The sequence below is a fragment of the Cladophialophora carrionii genome (genome assembly GCF_000365165.1).
Source record: "Cladophialophora carrionii CBS 160.54 unplaced genomic scaffold supercont1.3, whole genome shotgun sequence".
Lineage (NCBI taxonomy): Eukaryota > Fungi > Ascomycota > Eurotiomycetes > Chaetothyriales > Herpotrichiellaceae > Cladophialophora > Cladophialophora carrionii.
In genome coordinates this window covers 3,455,693-3,473,391 of record NW_008481828.1, presented here as the reverse complement: position 1 = coordinate 3,473,391, position 17,699 = coordinate 3,455,693, and the positions used below count along the sequence as shown (strand labels likewise).

Here is a 17,699-nt window from a genome sequence, read left to right as displayed (position 1 = left end):
CTATTACAACACTTGAGCGCATCTAAGACGTGAGAACTCAGCGAATGGCAGCGCGGATTTGCCCGTGCCGGTCGTGTTCGCTTACAGGTCACGACCCCGGAACATGTGCGGTCGCTCATAAGCGCGGGGCCGTGTGAGGACCCGTTGACTCCGGCTCTCGCCCGCAACTCATTGTTGGAGGCTGCACTGTCGATCGGGGTAAATTCACACTTACCTGACTTACTGCTCAGTTGGGGTTCATTGTTGCCTCGGTCTCGCACGCCCACCCGTCAAGATGAGGCTCATCTCAACTCAGCAGGGTGATTCCCATGAAGCCACTTGACCCCGAATCCACGTTCCTGGCATCCCTTGATGTCGTACTCACGGACTAGACTCCAAGCTCTACGAGGTCGATGTTACACATGTGGAAACAACCCGTGTTGATTCGCGTCGTACCCTGCGATTTTAGCGTCAAACTTCAGCTGCCCAGCATTTCTTGAGCACAAACTGCCCGAAGGACCCATCCCAGGGTTCAACGCCTTGGATACATGACACCTGGACATTCTCTGTACCCCGACGGACGGCCCGGGATTGGACCACACGAAGAACCAAGAGCAGCTCCCGTTCGTGATACCGTGTTCGCTAGGCCTAGAACTCGGCACGTGACCCGGAATACGAGACATGGAAGGTATATGTATTGTATGTTGGCACCGTCGCCCAGGACTCATTCCGTTGCACTTTTCAGCTGCTCCTGTTCCGCAGCCCTGTGATCCAGGTCTTGGCTAAGAGATTATAGTCTGTGGGTGACCCTCGACAGAACTAATCTACTCTTGGGATAACTGCCTCTAAGCTCGACAAGGCACGACCATGGCTCCCCATGCAACTGAGAACGGCGCCGCCAATGGTGCCTCTACAGAAGGGCTGGACTTTACCACCTTCTCCAACGTGATCGACGGGAAGCTCTCCTCCACCGAGAAGACTCGCCATGGCATCAATCCCGCCACCGGCAAGCCCAATCACGAAGTGCCTGTTTCAACACCCGAGGATGTGGACAGGGCAATGGCAGCAGCCAAGAGGGCATTCAAGCCATGGGCCAAGACACCCTATGCCGAGAGGCAGAAGGCCGTCAGCGCGTTCGCGGACGCCCTGGAGAAAGAGAAAGATGGATTTGCGAAGTTGTTGACGAAAGAGCAGGGGAAGCCGCTCCACTTTGCCTACTTCGAGGTGGACTTCACCCTTCAGATCATTCGGACCATGGCAAGCCTGGAGCTACCCACGGAGGAGATTGTTGACGAAGCTGAACGGAAGATTCTCGTGCGATATACGCCCCTTGGTGTTACGGTCGGCATCGTGCCCTGGAACTATCCCGTGTTATTGTGCTGCTCGAAGATTGCGCCATGTGTGGTCACGGGCAATCCAATCATCATCAAGCCGTCACCCTTCACTCCATACGGCGGCCTGAAGGTGGTTGAGCTGGCACAGAGATTCTTCCCACCAGGAGTTGTGCAAGCTCTCAGTGGAGACGACAGCCTTGGCCCATGGCTGACTGCTCACCCTACACCTGCCAAAATCAGCTTCACTGGCTCATCTGCAACAGGCAAGAAGGTGATGGAGTCTTGCAGTAAGACGCTCAAGCGAGTCACGCTGGAACTGTACGTCATTTTCCCCCTACAGACGCCGGAGCTAATGGATTGCACAGAGGAGGCAACGATCCCGCCATCGTCCTCGACGATGTCGACATCGATGAGGTTGCTCCAAAGGTAAATTGGCGTGCATGTTAGGAGGATTCAGCTGACGTCGATCTGTCCCAGGTCGCATCCCTCGCTTTCTTGAATTCAGGCCAGGTAAGCCATGTCCTGGTGTGTGCTCATTGTCCAGGTCTAGACGTTGACACACACCCAGATCTGCCTCGCCTTGAAGCGCATATTCGTCCACGAGAAGATCTATGAGCCGTTCCGCGACAAGATGGTCGAATACACGAAGACGCTGAAGGTCGGCGAAGGGTTCGAGAAGGATGTCTTTGTCGGTCCCATCCAGAACTCTATGCAATATGAACGCGTCAAGGGCTTCTTCGACGCAATCGACAAGGAAAAGTACGAGGTTGCTGTCGGAGGCAAGAACCCTGAAGGACCAGGCTACTTCATCACACCTACCATCATCGATCGCCCTAAGGAGGATTCGAGGATTGTCGTCGAAGAACCGTTCGGTAAGTCGTGTAAGCCGCAGATGTGGCTATGAGCGCAACTAACCTGGGTTGAATAGGCCCTATTGTCCCACTCTTGACCTTCAGCACGGACGAAGAGGCGATTGAAAAGGCAAACAATACTCCCTACGGCCTCGGTGCATCCGTCTGGTCAGGGAACATTGAGCGCGCCGCGAAGGTGGCACAGGAGCTGGAAGCTGGCAGCGTGTAAGTCGTGCCTTTTCCCAGCATCGTCTTTCTTCTGTGGGCTTCATAAGTGTCTGACGTCGTCATAGCTGGGTAAACACCCACTTCGAGCTCGATCCAAGGGCACCTTTCGGAGGATTCAAGGAGAGCGGAATCGGCACGGAATTTGGAGTTGGAGGCTTGAAATCATACTGCAACTCGCAGACCCTGTATCTTAAGAAGAAGTAACTTGGATGATGCGTCCGGCAGCTAGTGGAAGGCGTCGCTTAGCAGAGTGGCCATGGGGTGGCTCAAATTGAATCGTGTCGTGTGCGCCTCAGGAGGTGCTCTGCACAGATTTGCTGACCACACATTGATGATGCGGAGGGAAGTGTTTGAGGTACTGCACAGTATCTTGTCCTGCTCAGTATATTTGCCGCAAGGGTCATCAGAGCCCGCCTATTACAACCACTCTTAGCTGCAGCTTAGGGGCGCCTATGGGCGTTTAGGGGCCCCGCAGTTTGGCCTGATCCGCCGACTGTGGGGAAAGAGCTAGCCGGTACGGAGGACGTGCCGCCCAACTGCAGCTGCAAACGACCCTGAAATCCCCGCCACCCTCGAGCCACCACGACTCGTACACAGTTCTCAGTCCTCGTACCACTACCGTCTTGCCACCGAATTCCAGAGCATTTGGAGGAGCTGTGGCAGTGTGAGAGCGACACCTCCGGCGGATCTGTTCTTCCACCACTGCAGCTGTACTCCGTATCTCTCGCTGCTCAGCTTCCTATCACGATATCGATCCACCCTGCATGGCCATCGCCTCGGGACGTCGTTCACGTGCCTGTCGCCAACAGCTCAACGTTCTCGCGATCGCCTTTTGTCGTTCCTAGCCGGCGCATATCGATCCACCGTCGACCTCGATTCCAGCCCGGACCACCGTCACGCTAACTGAGCCAGCGCGATCATCGCCCAGCGAAGTTTTCCAAGTGAGCCCATTCATGTCGCCGTCTGTCCATCATGTCACTCGATGAGCTGGCAGGAACATCACGATATGTCTGAACCCAAGCGCCCCCGTCTCGACCAGACGGGTCTTAGCAATCCCCACGCGACTGAGCAGGCCGGGCTTAGCACCAACTCTTCTCCCGACGGTCGACGCCGCTCGAGCTCGGGCAGAACGGAGGGTCGCCGCCGCTTCGAGTGTACTTACGCAGGGTGTGGTCGCAATTATTCACGCGCGGAGCACCTTTACCGCCACCAGCTCAATCGTAAGTCCAAATCTCGACGGCCCGCCAAATCTCAGCTGACCGAGCGGGAGACAATCCCAAGGAAATCTACAAATGTGACTACCCAGGATGCTCCAGAACGTTCGTCCGACAGGACCTGTGCATTCGCCACAGGGAGCGGCATGAGAACTATGAGAGTCGGAGAAAGTCGATGTCGAAGCACCCAGACTCTACTCGCGAGCCATTGTCCCCTTCACTCAGCGAGGAGGCTGTCAACAGTCCCACGTCCCCAACCTCGAACACGTTCACGACGCCGAGGGCTGTCTCAGATGCGATGCAATCGCCTCCTCTAGGTCGGGCACCTTATTCGACAGACTCCACTTTCAAAGTCACTAACCTGCAAGCCATTATCGACCAAAATGTCTCAGAGACGAATGAGACGAGCAGCCACATGCCGGCAGACGTTTTCCAACAGCCGCCTGTGCCGCATGATCTTCACGCTGTTCTGCAGCCTCCTGTACAGTCCGGCGATCGGGTACACGCAGAGGCATCTACGGGGTCATCGTCCGCAACCGGAAGACCCTCTGGAATTCCCGACAATATGTTCGACAATCTAAATCCCTCTGTGTTGAACAGGTCGAGAACCCTTTCAAGCAGTTCCAGACTTCCGACAATCGGTGACCCACAGGTTTCTGAGGGCGCATCAGCAACGTACCCTCTGCCCAGCCTAGGGGACCAGACCCTGAACGATTCGCCTCTGTCCGTCCGAGACGAGTTTGCTGCCTGGCTGTTTGAGGACTCCAGCGCGTTCCACTCCGCTCCATTCTCAATAGGCACCCAAGGAGGCCTGGGATTTTCCGCTGGTTCCGACACGTTTGGCAATGCAGTTTACTCCAACTACTTCGCCGAGCCAGGATTGGATACAGCCTACTCCATGGGACATCAACAGTCTGAAGCGGTGACCAAACTACCTGAGCTTTCCAGTGACAGCACATTACTGTCGCACGCGAAACGGAAGTCCCTGATTTCATTGATGGAATACCGCTTCAGTGAAGGTGACAATCCATTCGTGCGGCAGCTCAGGGAGCAGATATTCCAGGGTAACTTGGATTCAGAGGAGCACGTCCTTAGTATCAGGTCCATGCAGCATTATATCGGCTCTTACTGGTACCATTTCCATGCCCAGATGCCCATCCTCCACCAGCCTACTTTTTCCGCGGACGAAATCCACGAGTATCTGCTACTCGCAGTCATGGCCATTGGTGCTGCATTTCTGAACAAGGCCCATGGTCGCGCCGTGACAGATGCGGCCGCTCGACTCGCCACCTTTATCGCTTGGCACTTACGGTGGCAGGTCTTCATGCATGGCGATTTCCACCCTCCGGCGAAGCTCTGGGTCTTCCAAACGCTGATCCTACTCGAGATCTACGAGAAGATGAACGCGACCAGGATGCTGCATGAGCGCGCGCATATCCACTACGCCACCACGATAAATCTGATGCGACGCGGGACCGCGCTCGTCGAGACTGCGACCCAAGATTCCTCGCGGGCGCCAGCGACTCCGGAAGAATGGTGGGGGAGGTGGATCATAGCAGAAGCGACACGACGTGCAGCGTATGCGGCTTTCTACCTTGACGCCGTTCACGCGACCATGTTCGGGCATGCAGCGATGATGGTTGTGCACGAGATCCGCCTTCCACTGCCCTGCGATGACGCTCTGTGGTCAGCCACATCTGCTGCCGAAGTTGGACGCGTGGAAGCCAGTCTGCACGCCAACGGCATCAAGCCGACAACGTTCCTGGACGGGCTGAAGAAGATCCTGACCGGTCGCAAAGTCCGCACCAACAACTTTGGGAGGATGATCCTCATGGCAGGCCTGCTATCTGTCTCGTGGCATATGAACCAGCGGGATCTTCAGGTTTCCAGCCTCGGCGTTTCGCAGACGATGGGTGTGCCGGATGGATGGAGGACTCCGCTCACCAAGGCATTTGATTTCTGGAAGAAGGATTTTGACGAGAATCTCGAATATATGCGGCGGGCGGCGCTCCCCTGGCAGAAAAGCGAAGGTGTCTCGGGCGACCAAGACATGGCACACACGGCCGACTGCCTGTACCATCTCAGCCGGATCGCCATGAACGCGGACATCTTTGACTGCCAGATTTTCGCGGGCATCAAGAGGCTGTTTGGCAAAGTCGTGACCAACGCCGACTATGAGAGGGTCAAATGTAAGCTCTTCGACTGGGCCAAAGGGCCCAGTGCGAGGGTCGGGGTCTTCCATGCTCTGCAGCTCCTGAGGTCGGTCATCCTACCTGCCAAGGGTGGATCCAGGAAGACGTACAATGCCCGCGAGGATCACCTGATGATGCGGCCGTGGGCGCTCTACTTCGCCGCGCTGGTTGTCTGGTCGTACGGATTCGCCTTGGACGGCGTTCTCAGACCGTTTCCGAGCCTGCTGCAACCCGAGACCTCACCGGGAGCGGCCTCGACACTCTCCCACGGTTCCAACCAGTCGATGCTCAACATGGCGCACGATGGCAGCGAGTTCCAAGTCGAAATGGTGGTGAAAGACGCCCTTGCGTTCCTGCAGACGGTGGGTGCAGTGAAGACCCCGCAGCAGCTGGAGACGATCAAGGACGGCCGAAACAACGTCGTCGGCGTGTTGACGATCTTGGAGACGGCTTTTCGAAATTCGCGGTGGGAGCTGCTGCATGAGGCCGCGGGACTCCTTCGCAATGCAGTCATGTTGCTGCGCGGAGCGAGTCGACAATGACATTCGTATAAGAGGATCCATGGTCGTCATTTCGTTGTTGCAGGAGATCCGCGGGACGCTTTGCAATGCATCGTATTTGTGGACGGCGCAACTCGTTGTCAACAGGAGCAATCCATGGTCATTATGTCGTTGTCGCAATCAATCCCCGCTGCCGCCATGATCTTGTGCGTTCGAACATGGCCAGTGCACAGTCATGAAGTCGATTATTAGTCTAGGGATGAACTCTCCCCCTGAGTCCAATACTCACCTGTGTGTTGCAATATTCAGAGACCCCCCACATTGCGTATTGCCAATATTCAATTCTGGAGGGCGACTTGTACTTGAAATTGAGAGAAGTATGCAAAGCAAACCATTCATTACATCGGGAGGCAGCGAATAATTACTTTCGTTACCTCGCGGTGGGAAAACTTACGTCGTAGGTACTCGTGGTACTGTACGGGGTACATGACAAGGATGATATCGTGGGAAAACACAGGCACAAGCGGAGAAGGGCAACCATCGGCCTGGCACCCACTGGTGGTCTGGGGTGGTGATGGCACGACGCCAACTGGGTAAGTTCGAGTACTGGACCTGCTCTGGGGGATACGAGTACAGTACCCCCACGACCTCCGCTGTGGCATTCATTCTGTGGGGGACAATTTCCGTATGCTCGCTCCGGGCGAAATGCGGGCGACGAGGTTGCCGACGCGACGGCTTGAGACTCACCTCCGTCATCCATCCCACAGCGTCACCGTACACGACTTTCCCATGTGACATGCCACACGGTACCCATAGATACTGTGGTAGAGATCCAGGCATTCAACGGCCAGGGTGAAGCCCTGTACTGTCGAGCATTACACAACAAATTACTCCGTACAGCTGCCTGAACCTTTATGTGGCCGTCCCCGCGCATTTGAATATTGACCTGGCCTCTCCGCTTTTTGAGTCCCATTCCCCGACCGAGCGGCTCGACATCGTCAAAAATACAGTAATCACATCACATTCCAGAATCACAGTTATCCTGAACCCACCAAACCAACCCAATGGCTACGAGCGAGCTCGACTCATTAAAAGGCGCGACTGACGGCCATGACCCGGAACTACCGGGCCAGTCGTTCGCCAAGATCAAGAGCGTAGAGTATTTCCGCGTGAAGCCTCGATGGCTGTTCGTCAAGATCTGCGACGACAGAGGGAACGTGGGCTGGGGAGAAGCTACTCTGGAAGGCCACACCAGGGCCGTCGAGGGCGCGTTGGACGAGATCATCGAGCGCGTCGTCGGTCTGGAAGCCGAGTATGTTACACGTCGTGTACGCTGTACTCGCGCACCCTGATAACCCCCCTCCCCCCGTGGTCCTCGAGGTGGCAGACTGCAGAACTCCGGGGGACAGAGAGAGAGGGAATGACACTGACGCTGACACGGCCGTTGCGATGCAGTGACATTGAACATATCTGGCAGTTGATATGGCGGTTGGGCTTCTATCGCGGAGGGCCGGTCTTCATGTCTGCCTTGTCGGGCATTGATATTGCGCTTTGGGATTTGAAAGGTGAGCAAGAGAATCAGTCCTGTGCACTGGCAAACCGTGGTCACGTGCATTGTTTGGGGGTCGTACATCACGTGACACAATCTCATACAACCATTGTCACGTGCTGAGTACCCTCCCAATACTGGTCTGTGGTGACATCCTAACAACCACCCACCCCAGGTCGACGGCTGAACGTGCCCGTATACCAGCTCCTCGGGGGCAAGGTCCGCAATAAAGTGTTCGTGTACGCTTGGTGCGGCGGGGATCGCCCACACGATATCGAAGTCGCCGCCAAAGCACGCATAGCGCAGGGGCTGAAATGCATCAAGATGAACGCCACCGAAGACGTCAACTGGCTCGATTCCCCCTCGGTGCTGGACTCGTGCGTCGAGCGCCTCAAGCTCGTCAAGTCCCTGGGTCTGGACGCCGGGCTGGACTTCCACGGCCGCCTGCACAAGCCCATGGCCAAACAGCTGGCCAAGGCCCTCGAGCCCTACCGCCCGCTGTTCATTGAGGAGCCCCTGCTCGTCGAACACCCGGAGGCCCTGGCCCAACTGGCGCAGCACACGACCATCCCCATCGCGCTGGGCGAACGCCTCTACACGCGCTGGGACGTCAAGCGGTTCCTGCAGGACGCCAGCATCGACATCCTCCAGCCGGACATCGCGCACGCGGGCGGCATCTCCGAGACGCGCCGCATCGCCACCATGGCCGAGGCGTACGACGTGGCCATCGCACCGCATTGTCCGTTGGGGCCCATCGCGTTGGCGGCCAGCATGCAGGTCGCCCTGTGTACGCCCAACTTTGTCATCCAGGAGATGTCGCTCGGCATGCACTATAATGTTGAGGCCGGCGAGGAGGATCTCAACACCTACCTGGTGGACCGGTCCGTGTTTGATATCAAGGATGGATATGTCGATGCGTTGAGGGGGCCCGGCCTGGGTATCGAGATCGATGAGGAGGCGGTGAGGAGGATATCAAAGACGGCCAGACATTGGCAATGTAAGGAGTTTTATGGGCCGGATGGGAGTATTCGGGAGTGGTGAGTGGCTGAAATTGGATACTGTCACGGCTGTGGATTTCGTGGCTGGCCGATATGCTGGCCCTATCGACTATTTATCCGTTGCAGTTGGTGGTGACGAGGAGAAAACACCATCGACTGCAGTTGTTGTCAACGCCCGTGCCCGTTGATCACTCCGTAGCGATGAACGCAAACTGCCGCAGTTGCTGGCCTTGTACGTGAACTACCTCACCGAAGAATGAGCCGGTTCTAGGTAGGGGCGTAGTCTCCCAGCGATGATTACATCGTACTAGTACCAGAACCAGAACCAGAACCAGAACAGTGCCAGTTTCCCTACACGTCCCTCCCAGCAATCGTCTGTGGTAGTTCACAGCCACCGCGAGTGAACGGCTCCAGTCCGCCAACATAGATATGTATGTCGACAAGGAAGTTGTTATGTACGCATTGGTGCGCCTGTCAGAACGATATACTGGTCGCGCTGATTCCCAAGGTACCTCGCCGTACCGTTCACCATGCCGTGCTGGATGTACTATACCTGTCAGCCTGTCTATCCCCCTACCTGCCCATCCACCCTCCGTCCCTAGTCAATTAAGTTAGCAACACCACCAGGCTGAATGAACGGCAGCAAACTCACACGACAAACACCTCCCCACTAACATAGCCACTAGCCGGACTCGCCAAAAACACGACAGGCCCCTTGAAATCGTCAGGAGTACCCCACCTGCCCATGGGGATGCGTTCGAGGATCTGCCTGGCGCGCGTCTCATTGTTGATCAACGCCTCGTTCATCTCCGTGGCAATATACCCCGGCGCGATCGCATTCACGTTGACGCCCTTGCCAGCCCACTCGTTGCTCAGCGCCTTGGTCAGCTGGGCGATGCCGCCCTTGGCGCTCGCGTACGCCGGGACCGTCAACCCGCCCGAGAAACTGACCAGGCTGGCGATATTGATGATGGACCCGCGGTGCGGACCGGCGCGGTCGAGCATGTACGCCCCAAAGTCGCGGCACAGAGTGAACACCGACGTGAGGTTCACCTGGAGCACGTCGTCCCAGTCCGACAGGGGAAAAGCGTGTGCCGGGTGTCGTCGTTGGATGCCCGCGCTGGTGACTAGGATGGAGACGTCGTGGCCGTCACCCAGGATCTTGCTGGCCAGGCCTGAGACGTCGCGTTGAGACGCCATGTCTGCCGTGTAGATGGTTGCGGTGCGCGGTGGGGATAGGGCCTCGATGGCGGCTTTGGTCGTCGTGTTGCTGCCGTGTCTCTGGTGGTGGTGGTGTCAGCCTGTCAGGATTCCTCTTGGCGAATGGATAGGTGTGTGTGGGAGTGTGTATGTATGTGTCTGTTTTGACTGCCTAATCATGTACCATGTACTTACTTGGATGAGGATGATGTTCGCGCCCGCTTCGGCCAGTGCCACGGCCATGGCGGCGCCGATGCCCCTCGTTGCTCCTATCCGGCCGGGGATCGGAGTCAGCATGGTGGCTGTGGCATGCTCCAATGCTGGCGTGTGACGGTCTTGATCTGGTGCAGTCTTGCCTACCTGTTATCACGGCTGTTCTGCCCTCGAGGGAGAACATACTGGGGAAGGAGAGAGTCATGACGGCAATGGTGATGGCGATGGCGATGCTTGTGGCGTGGGCACGGTCTGCTCGGGGGTGCTTTCAAGGATGGCCAACGACGCCGCCGGAGTAGAACTCGTAGATGGACACCGTCGTACAAGAGAACGTGCAAGGTCCTTTGACGTTTCGAGACCTGGTCTTTTTGTCTCCTCTGGTATCCTCTCCGAGTGGGTGAGTCTTTGGCTCTCAGGGGCCTCGGATCCCAGATCTTCTCTGATTTCGTGGTGTCGAACGAAAGGTGGTTTCTGTTCCCAGTACTAATTACCCAACACCCAAGCGCTGCAGTGGTCCTGTCCTTCTCCCGGGCACAATCCGTGAAGACCGTGATTCGATCTCGGAAGCCTACTCCGTACCTGTCCTAGTATTCGCCGTGTACTCTGCTTGTCTTAATTAGCAATCCCGTTCTTGGACAGTTGTACAGTGTATGCGTAAACTGGCGTAAATTGTATGTGGACGACGAGTTTGGGCTTTGCAGCACGTCGTACAGTACGTCAGGCCGTTACATCTCAGTGCACCCTAATCGATCTGTCCGTCCATTGGTCCCCCGGCATGGTGGAGGTGATGGTCGTGGTGGAAGCCAAGTCGGCGAACACGGACCGAAGACCGAATTGCCCCAAAAAGTAGAATCCTCACTCTTGTGCCCAGTACATGTGTATGACATGCTGGCAAGCTGGCAAACCCCAAACCGGTTCTCCTCGTGGGATTCTATTTCGTACCGTGTCGTCCAACTGGGGAAAATAGGGGGGGTGGGGGTGGGGGGTGGTTCTCGGGGCGGGGAAGCGGGGACGGGCGACTGACATTAATGTCCCGAACTCCTCTTTGGCGATCGCATGATGCATGTTTGATAGCATCATCTTAGGTATTCACCAAGGGTGGCTGACTGGACGAGTCATTACCATTACAAACAGAATTAAGTTCGAGGGACCTTGGGAAATTAGGGGTTGCACACTGTTTCATGTGCCTCGAGACCCCAACGTGGACTTTGTAGTTTCGTCTGTAGATAGCACCGATGTTGAGCCTTATGGGACACGCCGCACACCGGCTTCGTAGATGGAGTGCGGAAATGCATTACTTCGAGTAGGAGCGGAGGAGCCATGGCAACGAAGACCTCATAGGTGTGAGTTGGTGTTTCCAATGAGACGTACATAAGAATCCTCATCATTCTCCTGATAGCTCTTTATTGAGATAACGGTTGCCCTGTATAGCCGCCCACACACCCGCCGATTGCGTTCTCAATAGCCTCCAGCCTCACCACCAGGGAGTCACCCGTCAAATCCCTCATGTGTAGCCATTACAGAATGTATCTGAACCCAGCCATCCTTTGAGCCTCAGTGGGACCGCTCTTCCCAACGTCTTCGCCGCGGTCCATCCTGGCATTCTCTCGTTGGAGGTAAAAGCGTATAACTGTTGCGGCGACGATAGCTACGCCCGCGAAGGCGAGATTGACGATGAATGCGACAATGTAGCGCGGTGGAGAGCGGTACAGGTATGAAGTCCAGATATTCGGCGTGTTTGCCACGGCGTTGATCGTGGCGATCGCGGCGGCGCGTTTCACCGCGGGCTGGTTCAGGCTGCCTGTGATCCAGGAGAGCACGACGATGGAAGCCGCGTAGAAGGACGCAGGCATCAACATCATGGCCACGTCTGGAATGTCCAGTTAGTTTCATGTCTGTCATTTCTGGTCCCGGCGCAGCCATTGCAACTTACATCGTGCAGCGATGCTGAGGGTGGACACGGCGATGATGTTGGCGACCATGGTGATCGCGAGGGGACAGACGATGTGCAGGTAGCGCTCCTGCTGCTTGTCGGAATGGAAGCCGTTGGCCAACATACAGATGACGCACAGGATGAACGGAGGGGCCGTCAGTCCGTATGTCTTGTTCCTCGAGTAGCCGAGGCCGCCGACGACAGAGGGAAAAAAGTTGGTCACGGCGGCGGAGATGTAGATCGACGTCAACAAGGCCATGAATGACCACATCTTCCAGTCCTGGAGCGCCAACAGAAGGCCTCGTCGCCCGCTGACTTCCTTGGCGTTGTCCTGTTGGCCCAGATCGGACTCGAAGTTCCAGAGAACCCACTCCCTCTCCTGTGGCGAGAAGCCACGGAGCTTTCGAATCGAGTTGGGCAGGATGAAGGCGAAAATGATAGCGATGCCAATGGTCATGACGCCTTCGATGAGAAAGAGCTGCTTGTATCTTAGCTGGAGTTCGCTACGAAGCCGATCGATCACACTTACCCAGCGCCACCCTTCAATACCATCGTGGTCATCCAAGTTCAAAATCGCGATCGCGAAGAGGCCACCAAAGGCGTTGCCGAGTTGCGAGCCGGAATAGAGTATCGCGGTCCTGAATGCAAACTGTTTGCGGTTGTAAAATAGTGAGAGAAAATAAAGAGCGCCTGGCGAGGCGGCATCAGCATCCCAACCAGGTAAATGAACATTGAACTCGCTGGACTGTACCTGGAAAAAAGGCCGCCTCGACGATGCCCAGGAAGAATCTGCATGCCAGCAAACCACTGAAGTTCTGCACGGCGGCCATCAGCGCTGACACTACACCCCAGACAGCCATCGCCGCGCAGATGTAGACCGCAGGATATTGGATCTTGCCGACAATGATGTTGGATGGCACCTGGAACAGAATATAGCCGCAGAAAAGGATTGAAACAGAAGTTTGGTATTGCACAGCGGAGAGTCCAAGGTCATTGTCGATGTCGGCGAGCTTGGCGGACGCAATGTTCTGCACAGGACGTAAGATACGACATTTATTGATATCGCTCACCCTGAAAACTGACCTGTCGGTCGAGGTAGTTGAGGATATACATAATCACCACGCATGGCATGATGATACAATCCAGTTTGAGGGTGGCCTTGCGACCGAGGGAGGTGAGTTCTGACTCAGACAGGCCGAGCAGTGCTTCGGGCATGATCATGTGAGAATGGTCGATGCGCACTGCCTCGGCGCCAATGTCCTCCACCCTCATCGATGTCAGGCTGGGCTTCCCAATGCCCTCCATGGTGACCTTTGTAGCCATGTCAACCGACAAGGACGGGAGGAGACGAACTCAGTGTAAAAGAAGCGAAGAAACTACCGTGGGACATGGGGCTGACAGTGCCTGCACTGCCTTTTATCGACGATGGAGATCATTCGAGCATTGAGCTGCCAAGTCCCGGAGCCATCAAGCCGTGTTAAGCTCACGAGGTTAAAGGCAAAATGATCGTCGTGATGAAACGTCCAGAGAAGGTGCTAGTCGCTCACCCCACGGGGTATCGGGGTACAGTACTCCGAGAGAACAACGCTACCTCAAAGCGCTCACTTGTGGTCCAGGCAAAGGAGAGACAGTGAAAACCATGCTGTTCAGATGGGGGTAGAGAACCCCCACCAAGACACGGCAGGCCGATGAAGCTGCCACGGAGTCATCAACCACAGCGTGCATCTGGTGGGGAGGGGAGATGGCTTCGAGGCTGTACCATCCCGAAGAGGGTTGCTGTCGCGCCAGAAGGATGGAACGGGAGATATGCGCCGTTGGAAGGTTGTGCCAGCTGCTCAAGTGCCGGTTTTGGAGGGGAGAGGTGCTCTGAGGCGAGAGCATTAGCGCAGACCAAGGCAGGAAAATCAGCGCAGGCGCATGACGAAGGATCTGTCTTGCAGATCTGTCGGGGGTGGACCAATGGCGATCCACTGAGGACCGAGACGGGCGGGCTCAGGTCATACCTACGAGTACGAGGATTTGAAATCGTGAGAGCGATAGCACGAAAGCGAGGAAATAAGTGAATCTGAGAAGCGATCAAGATTGGAGACTTCCGGCTCGGACAAAAGATTTTCCGGCGGATGTGCGAGCGCGTTGCCCGCCGTGACAACACGTGACAAGGCGACGCGTTGGTGCGCGTTGTCTCCGTTTTCGAGGCTCTGGGTCCTACCAACACCGACCTGCAGAAGCAATACCGTTCGGATGGTCTATGAGCTCTAACTCTTTATTGTTTAAACTGGCTTCATACGGGTATTGATGGCCGACAGCAAGGTATACAGCACCTCCAGGATTGGGGTCGCCACATGGAGCTCCCTTCCCTTTCGGACTGGAGTTCCCAGGATGATTTCAACTTCCATTGGGCGTCCCATCTTACAGTCAGTCTGCATGCTGGACCCGATGGGCTGCATCGCCAGGATCTTCTCGAGAAGTTCATCAATCAACCCGTCTTTGACAGGGACGTCGCACGCCCTTGCCACATCGATGACCTCCTGCATCAACCTCCGCGTCATGGGCATTGAATCAGGCGACGACTTGAGCCATGAATGGGTGTCGAGCATGGTGAGTGTTGTAAGAGAGTTCCATGCACAATTCCAGATGACCTTGGACCACCGCTGGATCTGAACATTGTCTTCCACCGAGAATGGTGTTTTGCCTTCACGCAATAGCGATGTAAACTCATTTAGCCTGGTTTGTTCGGAAGCAGCATCGAGGCTCGGGTTGGGAAAGAGGCCTATCTCCGTGTTCTCAGACTTCCAGTGGTTCACAACACCGGGGATGTCTTGACTGGCCCCAACCCACGTCTGCCACCGCATTAGCCAACGACAAGAGCCCGTCATGGCCTTGACATACCACACAGCTTAGGATGGTGCACTTGGGAAATGTTTCTCGGAACGCGTCTTCGTTGCCGACTCCATTCTGGATGATCACGATGCATGTTTTGTTCTCATCGACAGCCGGAGCCAGTTGCTTTGCAGTGGACTCTTGGTTGATCGCCTTGTGGGCGCAGACAACGTAATCGTAAGTTTCTCCCGCCTCTGCCGGCGTCCTCACCACTGCGGGTTGACGGTCAGCATGGCTCCAAATGGAGAGCAAGACGAGCCACACCTTTCGCTGGATGCACGACATGGTCACCGTGGTTCGCACTTCTGATATGTAGGCCCTGCCAGAGAGATCTTATCAGACAGGGTTCTTCCCAAGGCTGACGTAACACTACTAACGTCTTTCTTAACCGCCTCATAGTTGGAACGAGCAACGACGGTCAGGCGGACGCGCTTGGTACGCTCCAAGATAAAGGCATAGAAGGAGCCGATACTTGTGAAACTCAGTCAGCATGTCCACGCCAGACGTCCACCATGGAGCCTTACGCGCCAAGCCCATACAGCATCACATTGATGTCTTGCGCCATCTTGTCGCGATCAAGAAGTCTTGATTCTCGCCTTCAGTGCTTCACCTTGTGACCATCACTTGTGCGCAGGTCTCGAGGAGCTTCACGACAGCGCTGGCTCTGACTGAGGTATAATTTTGCCGATGCTGCAGAATTCGCTTAAGAGCAGTGCCGAGACTGGCGCCCTTCAGAAGACAACGAACTCGAGCTTCAGTTTTTGTGATAGGAGAGAACGGCGGCTCCCACTAGGTCCTTGGGTTCGTGGGGGCGGCCGTGTCTGTCCAGAATGCTCCGCATCGTCGGGGTAAGGTTATCCGATAGACACCATCCCACGGCCCTCCCGCAGTGCTCGGTCCCGGGCTAAGCTAACGGTAGGTAGAGTCCTAAAATACCACCGTCCGAGATCCAGGAATCATGAAGGATGACGTGGCTGCATACAGTCCGTCTCGAGAATGACCAGGTTGGACGGCGCTGAGGTTGCGAATCACAACCACAGAAAGTCGTGCTGGATCGCTATCCATGGCAAGGTCTACGATGTCACAGGTACGTATCTCTACTGTTGCGATCCTGATCACGTTCTCAACATGAATCCTGCAGAGTTTCTCGACGAACATCCAGGCGGAGCACAGATCATTCTGAAAAGCGCAGGACAAGATGCGACAGCTGAATACGAGAGCGTGCACAGCCCAGATCTGATAGCAGAGACCCTGCCATCTACAGCGTTTCGGGGTACGGTGGACACCAGTACCATCCCGACGTCGAAGCCAATCGTGGGAGATAAGCGGCAACAGAGAGGAAAAGCCCGATTTCCGCCGTTGAGTGCTATGATCAGCGTCAATGACTTCGAAGTTGTTGCAAAGCAATATCTCAGTCCAACGGGATGGGCGTACTACTCTTCCGCGGCGGACGATGAGTACAGCAAGAACGACGCAGCTCGGGCGTTCCGCAAGCTGATGTTACGCGCGCGCGTCCTTCGTGATATAGGCTCGGTGGACACCAGGACCAGCATCCTGGGCAAGACCACGGCATTACCAGTCTATGTCTCACCATCGGGCCTGGCCAAGTATGCACATCCGGATGCAGAATGCGCCTTCGCTCGTGGTGCAGGAAAGGAAGGCATAATACAGGTTATACCCACGAGCCCCAGTATGTCGATAGAAAGTATCATCGACGCCCGAGTTAGCAAGAACCAGCCTGTCTTCTTTCAGCTGTACCTCCACAAAGATTCCCAGAAGGCGGAGGCTCTGATACGCCGAGTTGACAGACTTGGAGTCAGCGCAATATGGTTGACCGTGGACTCACCGGTTCTGGGAAACCGTGAGCAAGATGATCGACTAAAAGCTAGCATGAATGAAGATGACGGGGTCGCTGTTGTAGAGGAAGTCAAGCCTGGTGTGGCCAAAGTCGCCTCCTCAGGTCTTCTCAACCCGCACTTGACCTGGGATCACGTTGCCTGGATTCGGCGAATAACGAAACTGCCTCTTGTGCTCAAAGGAATTCAAAGTGTGGAGGATGCTGTACTGGCATATAACCATGGCGTCGAAGGGATTGTCCTGTCGAACCATGGCGGTCGGTCCCAAGATACGTACGTGTTTATGGACTTTCCTTGAGAGGATGCTCTAACTCGTAGCACCCAGGGCGCAAGCACCAATGGTAACGCTCCTCGAGATCCGACGGTATGCGCCACATCTGATCAATAGCCGAATGGAGATCTTTGTGGATGGCGGATTCCGCAGGGGGACCGATGTGTTGAAAGCTCTCGCTTTGGGTGCTCGTGCCGTGGGGCTTGGGAGGCCGTTTCTGTATAGCCTGACAGGTAACTATGGGGAGGCCGGCTTCAGGCGGATGGTGCAGATTCTGCGGAAAGAGCTTGAGACAAATATGGCTCTGGCCGGAGCAACCACGATCTCGGAGATCGTCCCGGCGATGGTGAACACGCAGCGCCTGGAGAGAGAGGTCACTGGCGTCGTCAAGCTATGAGCGCCAAGCGACTGCTCTGCTGATCTGCCCTGGATGTTCCACCACTTCCAGGCGCACGGCCCAGTGCGCCGTGCTCGAGAATCGAGATCCTCCGTTGTCCGTGG

General features: G+C 55.9%; 7 protein-coding genes across 7 annotated transcripts; 4 read left to right on the top strand and 3 right to left on the bottom strand.

The window, feature by feature from the left end:
- Nucleotides 1-846: 846 nt before the first annotated feature.
- On the top strand, nucleotides 847-2,596 carry G647_04667 (uncharacterized protein; the record flags this gene model as incomplete). Its single annotated transcript, XM_008729006.1, has 6 exons — nucleotides 847-1,631; nucleotides 1,679-1,739; nucleotides 1,791-1,823; nucleotides 1,882-2,185; nucleotides 2,242-2,389; nucleotides 2,458-2,596. The coding sequence occupies 6 exons, from the start codon at nucleotides 847-849 to the stop codon at nucleotides 2,594-2,596; spliced, it is 1,470 nt and encodes a 489-aa protein (XP_008727228.1).
- Nucleotides 2,597-3,398: 802 nt separating this feature from the next.
- G647_04666 (uncharacterized protein) lies at nucleotides 3,399-6,340 on the top strand (the record flags this gene model as incomplete). The annotated part of the gene is made up of 2 exons (XM_008729005.1): nucleotides 3,399-3,612; nucleotides 3,663-6,340. The coding sequence occupies 2 exons, from the start codon at nucleotides 3,399-3,401 to the stop codon at nucleotides 6,338-6,340; spliced, it is 2,892 nt and encodes a 963-aa protein (XP_008727227.1).
- A 1,022-nt stretch (nucleotides 6,341-7,362) lies between these two features.
- G647_04665 (uncharacterized protein) lies at nucleotides 7,363-8,888 on the top strand (the record flags this gene model as incomplete). Its single annotated transcript, XM_008729004.1, has 3 exons — nucleotides 7,363-7,610; nucleotides 7,754-7,863; nucleotides 8,023-8,888. 3 exons carry the CDS (start codon nucleotides 7,363-7,365, stop codon nucleotides 8,886-8,888), a joined length of 1,224 nt encoding a protein of 407 aa, XP_008727226.1.
- Nucleotides 8,889-9,418: 530 nt separating this feature from the next.
- On the bottom strand, nucleotides 9,419-10,342 carry G647_04664 (uncharacterized protein; the record flags this gene model as incomplete). Its single annotated transcript, XM_008729003.1, has 3 exons — nucleotides 9,419-9,443; nucleotides 9,498-10,126; nucleotides 10,241-10,342. The coding sequence occupies 3 exons, from the start codon at nucleotides 10,340-10,342 to the stop codon at nucleotides 9,419-9,421; spliced, it is 756 nt and encodes a 251-aa protein (XP_008727225.1).
- Nucleotides 10,343-11,775: 1,433 nt separating this feature from the next.
- G647_04663 (uncharacterized protein) lies at nucleotides 11,776-13,496 on the bottom strand (the record flags this gene model as incomplete). Its single annotated transcript, XM_008729002.1, has 5 exons — nucleotides 11,776-12,128; nucleotides 12,192-12,669; nucleotides 12,721-12,881; nucleotides 12,943-13,219; nucleotides 13,275-13,496. The coding sequence occupies 5 exons, from the start codon at nucleotides 13,494-13,496 to the stop codon at nucleotides 11,776-11,778; spliced, it is 1,491 nt and encodes a 496-aa protein (XP_008727224.1).
- Nucleotides 13,497-14,461: 965 nt separating this feature from the next.
- Nucleotides 14,462-15,636, bottom strand: G647_04662 (uncharacterized protein; the record flags this gene model as incomplete). The annotated part of the gene is made up of 5 exons (XM_008729001.1): nucleotides 14,462-15,031; nucleotides 15,081-15,283; nucleotides 15,336-15,390; nucleotides 15,449-15,542; nucleotides 15,596-15,636. The coding sequence occupies 5 exons, from the start codon at nucleotides 15,634-15,636 to the stop codon at nucleotides 14,462-14,464; spliced, it is 963 nt and encodes a 320-aa protein (XP_008727223.1).
- Nucleotides 15,637-16,067: 431 nt separating this feature from the next.
- Nucleotides 16,068-17,595, top strand: G647_04661 (uncharacterized protein; the record flags this gene model as incomplete). The annotated part of the gene is made up of 3 exons (XM_008729000.1): nucleotides 16,068-16,158; nucleotides 16,213-17,200; nucleotides 17,253-17,595. The coding sequence occupies 3 exons, from the start codon at nucleotides 16,068-16,070 to the stop codon at nucleotides 17,593-17,595; spliced, it is 1,422 nt and encodes a 473-aa protein (XP_008727222.1).
- Between the last annotated feature and the right edge of the window lie 104 nt (nucleotides 17,596-17,699).